The sequence below is a fragment of the Ostrea edulis genome, chromosome 5 (genome assembly GCF_947568905.1).
Source record: "Ostrea edulis chromosome 5, xbOstEdul1.1, whole genome shotgun sequence".
In the NCBI taxonomy this organism is placed as follows: Eukaryota; Metazoa; Mollusca; class Bivalvia; order Ostreida; family Ostreidae; genus Ostrea; species Ostrea edulis.
The window spans coordinates 3652914-3658584 of NC_079168.1; the positions used below are offsets into that span (position 1 = coordinate 3652914).

At 39.8% G+C, this 5671-nt stretch overlaps 1 protein-coding gene across 1 annotated transcript; it reads right to left on the reverse strand.

Moving 5' to 3' along the window:
* Positions 1–1579: 1579 nt before the first annotated feature.
* LOC125652264 (toll-like receptor 4) lies at positions 1580–4729 on the reverse strand. Its single transcript, XM_048881315.2, has one exon. The coding sequence runs from the start codon at positions 4566–4568 to the stop codon at positions 2361–2363; it is 2208 nt and encodes a 735-aa protein (XP_048737272.2). The 5' UTR covers positions 4569–4729; the 3' UTR covers positions 1580–2360.
* Positions 4730–5671: the final 942 nt, after the last annotated feature.

Sequence of the window (5671 nt, forward strand, 5' to 3'; positions counted from 1 at the left end):
AGGTCCAGTGTCACAGCAGGTGTGGCACGATAAAGATCCCTCCCTGCTCAAAGGCCGTAAGCTCCGAGCATAGACCTAAATTTTGCAGCTCTTTACCGGTGTTATAGAGCTAGACTCCCCCCCCCCCCCTCATAGTGAGATTTCCCCCGAAAATCTGGCTCTAAAGTGAGCCTTCCCCCCTGGGGGGAAGGCTCACTCTAGAGCCAAACTTCCCCCCAGAGCCAGCCTTCCCTCCGCGGAAGTCTGGCTCTAGAGTGAGCATTGCCTCTGCGGAAGTCTGGCTCTAGAGTGAGCCTTCCCCCGGTAGTCTCGTTCTAGAGTGAGCCTTCCCCCCAGCAGAATTGCTTTAGAATAAACCTTACCCCCAGGTGAAAGACTCACTCTAGAGCCATGACACCCTCTTGAAGTCTCGCTCTAGAGGGACACTCCCGTTTTCTTCCCCTCCTGTGCAAACTATGAAATAAATTTTACTTTATTGGACATGGAATTACCTACCTACCTACCTACTTACTAACCTCTCTACCTACCTACCTACCTACCTACCTATCTGAAGTTGTACACGTTTAAAAGCATAACCGATATTCGTACGCAGATGAGAAGAAACATAAATTCATTTTTCAAACTTCTAAAACTAACCAAGGCATATGTATTGTGTGGGTCAAAGTTCAAGGTGTATGGGTCAAACAAAATGACTTATCAGTTCCAATGTGTTTTATTCACCGTTTTCTTCTCTTGAGTTTAATGAACGACGTAAGCAAATTCATTTAAAGCCCTGATGAAAAGGTCATGGTATCTAAACAATCTCCATAAAGTGATAGTAATTTACCTGGAATAAATGAAAGGGGAAGTCCTGCTATGGGGGGAAGTCTGACTCAACAACTAGTGATAGAGTAGGTCTTTCCACGTGGAAGTCTGGCTCTAGAATGAGATTTCCCCGGGGGTTTTCCTGCTCTATAGTGAGCCTTCTCCCAGGGGGAAGGCTCACTCTAGAGCCAGGCTTCCGGGAGGAAGTCTCATTATGGGGGAAGGCTCACTCTACAACACCGGCAATGGCGAAAGTTTTCATACGAGTGAAAAATTCTCGAGCAATATAAACAATATACAGTCAATCAATATTTAAATTAATCGTCTGCATTCCGAAACTTCAGACATATGAGAATTTTTTTTAAAATTTTGTTACATTTTGAAAAGATGATTATAAATATGTACGTGAACTTGATCAATTTAAACTTTAAAAAATCTTAGATTTTTTTTCCTTCAAGCACATGTTTTGAATCATACACGAAAAATATTTCACTGACCGCTGGAGCTCAGTAGAGCGATCGCTTTGTGGACGAAAATTCGTGAGTTCGAGCTCCGTTTGTACCATGGCCTCCTGAAACCTAAGTCGTAAACATAGGAAGTAATTTCTCCTTCGTCATACGCTCGGCATTTAGAAGTGAGAGTCAAGGGTCTTTCGGATATAACCTTAAAATTAGAGGTCCCGTGTCGCGACAGGCGTGAACACGTCAAATAAACCTCAATGAACTTGTATGTAATTCGTCAAAAGCAATCAATCATTCAATCTTTAAAAATGAACCAAATTTTGAATTTTATTTAGATGAACACAACATAATTTAACACATACTAGAAAAGCTTTATTGTCTGAAAATCTAAAAAAGAATCCAAGGTAGTTCTACTAAAATTGTAATGGCTACTATATTGAAAGTTATAAAACTCCAAGTCCATTATCTCTTTAGTATTGGGAAATGCGATTCCCAGTCCAGCAATAGACCTTCTCTGTCTTTCGTTTACTGTGGTGCCTTTGACCACCACTGAACTTACAGGTGAAATTCCTGACGGAGGCAAAAGAATCTGGAACGTGTGTCTTTATGGGCAAAAACAATTTAAGGAGGGAGGAATGTTCTGGTTTGGGCGATATGGAGCGTGGATATTGACCTGGATAATTCAGTGGTTAGAGCACCTGACTAGAAATGCAGTGATCTCTAGTTCAAGTCCACGTCAAGCCATTATTTTTCTGCTTTCCTGTTACATATTGTAAAATATGTTGAAGTTTGTTTGCTGAACTGTTATGATTTTTGCTTTAAACATATCTACATGTTTACCCGATGAAGACATGGGGCTCACATTGGGTGTAAACGGTCGACAGCAGATGCTTACTCCTCCTAAGCACCTGCCCCCACCTTTGGTATGTCTAGAGTTCCTCATTTGCCGAACCCTTTATTTTGTATTCCGTTTAGGAGTTTTGAGATTGATCACTGTTTGTTATCTTCACCTTTCATTCAGACTAGCACCAGCTACGCAGCAACAAACACTGATAATATTGTTCTCAGTTTATACAAATGGGTATAATATTTGATTTACAAATGTTCAGCTAACTTCGAAGTGAATGATTGTCTGTCAAGGAAATTCCCTGGATATTCGAGATACGAATTGGATAGAATCACTTCTGCTAAGTCCAGCGGCATTTTGTGTGTCGGATATTTCTCAAGAAGAACAAGACTAAGAACATTTTCTCCGGCTCGAGAATAGAACGACACCATGCGTGCCATGTTGAATTCAAACATACACCAATAGGATTGAAGAAAATGTGACGTCACAATACACACAGTTCGTCTGCTATTCTGAATGGCATTCGATATATTGTCGGCAATGGCTGTGCCTGGAATAAAATCTCTGCTATGGAAGCACACTCTAAGATTACTGTTTCTTTCCAAATCGTTGATGACGTCAATTGCAAAGATTTCATTTTCCGCTGCATATGAAATAAAAGCGTCATACCTGTACGGTTTTGGGTCAGCTGTATCTGCGTTTGATTGTTTTACAGTGATGTAATACAGGTAGCGAAGGCGCCATCTAAACCGATATATGATCTTACAAATTACACTGATAGTAAATATCAAAATAACAGCAAACAATATGACAGTTAGAAGGGAATACTCTGCACATTGTTTGTGGAATTTCAGGAGCGTAGTGCTGTTTAGAGCGTGTTTTTCATTCTGAAAAACACATGTATAATTTTCAAAATTCAAAAACACGATATCGTTATGTTTATGAAGCCACATGATGAAATCGAAATGTTCACATCTGCAACTCAAAGGATTCCCATATAAGTTTACTTTTATCGGATGCGTGCCCGCTATTCCATCTATAGCTTCCTGAATATCTGTGGGTAGGGTCTCGATTTGGTTGTGAGAAATATCCAGGAGAGACAAGTATTTCATATGTTGAATCATAACTTCAAATTTTGTGATCTGGTTATGGGAAAGTCTCAGCTCCCTTAAATTGACCGTGGTCTGAAACATTTTACGTGGTAAAATTGTGATTTTATTTCGGGATATATTAAGAATATTTAGGCTCCGCAGGGATCTGAAAATATTCCCATGGATGTCTTTTGCAAAGCTATCACCTAAGATATTCTTAGATAGGTCTAGAAAAATTAGATTTTTACCATCTACGAAGAAATTTTCCTGAACTGTGGTGCAGAAATTGTTAGACATGTCTAAATGTCTCACTGGTTCTATTCCATACAGTGGAGTGCTCCATTCATACAATACATTGTTTTGAAGGGTCACATGAGACAGGTGTTTTCCAATCTTGTAAATATGATGACTCATTTTAAATTTCAAATCACAGTTATGAACATAAACCGTTTCCAATGACTGTGGAAGATAAAATGTATAGTTGTATGGATCAAAGTCGTACACCTTTGGCTCGGGTTCCCTTTGTTCTTGCTCAGTTTCCCCCGTAATACAATCTTTCTCTCCAAATCTACATGCTAAATACTCAGAATTTAGTTCAGGGATACGAGATTGGTAACTGAAGTCTAGAACTTTCATCGATTTCAGTTGACGAAGTTGAAAAGCATACAGTTCCAAAGTCAACTTGTTGTCGCTGAAATTGAGCACTGTTAAAGACTCAGGGAGTGTCGGTATCACATGAACGTTTAAATAGACAATTCTATTTGATGCCAGGGATAACGTTTTCAGACTGGTGTTTCTCAGACACTTGACGTGATCTGCAGTTAGGACAATACTAGGTCCGATTGGGCATTGAAGCTCGTCGAGGATTAGAGTTTCTATAAAGCTCTCCGAGAGATCACAAGAAATATTCTTTAACACTGACAACGTCAGTTCTCTGTTGCCAGAAACATCCAGATACCTTAACTGACTTCCATTAAGTGAGTGAGACTCCAGAACTTTAAGTTTGCACTTGGACATCCGTAATTCAATCAAATGTGGATACTCACGAATGTCGTGCCTCGTCAATCTGTCCAAGCTGTTTGCTGAGACATTTAGATACTTCAGTGTCTTCGGTAGATGTGAAGGAAACTTGGACAATACATTTATGGATAAGTCTATTCCAGCAATTGGATAAAATGAATTTGAGAAGTTTGGTGCATTCTGTAGATTCTTGTTGGAACAATCTGCGTAATATTCGCCCTCTATCGCTGAAATAGAACAATTACAATCACGGCTTGTAATACACGGATGAGCAAGTAACGTGGACACAATCCATTCCTGTACATATAGTCCAAAGACAACGGCAAAAAGTTTTACGGGCTCCATGAGATGTACGGGGGAATTAACATAAAAAGCTGGAAGTAATTGTTACTTTATAAAAAATGATGCAAAGATTGAGGAAGTTTCATCATAAGACTGAAACTATCAGTCATTTTGTTCACTAACAAAACAATTGATTGTGTCAATCACACGTATGATTCACATCTGAAAGCGATACTCATGCTTGCAACAATATTGAAGAATAGGTTAGTACATTACATCCTAGTGGCTGCAGACAAATTCACTATGTATCAATCTACACAATGTACGATCTCGGGAGCGGATCTGCCTATTGCTGTAAAATTAAACGATAAGGTTCTAGATTTTTTTCCGACGTAGATTACATAAAAACGTAATGTCAATGAGCATATCTGACAAGTTTAAGATATACTGAGTGAGTTTTTTCGTTCGTTATGTGTGGGGTCAAGGTGGTGAATTTAATCTGAAGAAATATTTTCTGTATACTAGACGTCACTCCGTTTACCTTATCAGTCTGGGGTAAGCGGTCGAAAGGGGATACTTAATCCTCCTGGGCACCTGATCCCACCTCTGGTATGTCCAGGGATCCTTATTTGCTGATTTCTGTTTTGTGTTGCTTATAGGAGTTGCAAGATTGGTCACTGTTCGTTATCTTCACATTTCATAGGGTTAAGCGGGCTCTCAGATTTGATTGAATTAGATTAGATATATTTCCATTACTTTCTCCTTCCAAATCAGGCCATTTTCAAGCATTACAAATTACATACATAATTGCATCATCGCTAGCCACTGTTACCAAGTCAATCTGAAAGACTAGAGTTGATCGGACAATTACATTGTATCTAAAGGGAGCTGCGTGGTTACGCATATTGATTGATTGATTATTGTTTAACGTCCCTCTCGAGAATATTTCACTCATATGGAGACGTCACCACTGCCGGCGAAGGGCTGAAAAATTAGGCCTATACCTATGTTCGGTGCTTATGGCCATTGAGGAAGGAGGGATCTTTATCGTGCCACACCTGGTGTGAGAGGGGACCTCGGTTTTTGCGGTCTCATCCGAGGGACCACCCCATTTAGTCGTCTCTTACGACAAGCAAGGGGTACTGATGACCTATTCTAACCCGGTG

Excerpts from the sequence above, each read along its gene's own strand:
- LOC125652264 (XM_048881315.2), bottom strand. The coding sequence starts at position 4,568 with ATGGAGCCCGTAAAACTTTTTGCCGTTGTCTTTGGACTATATGTACAG.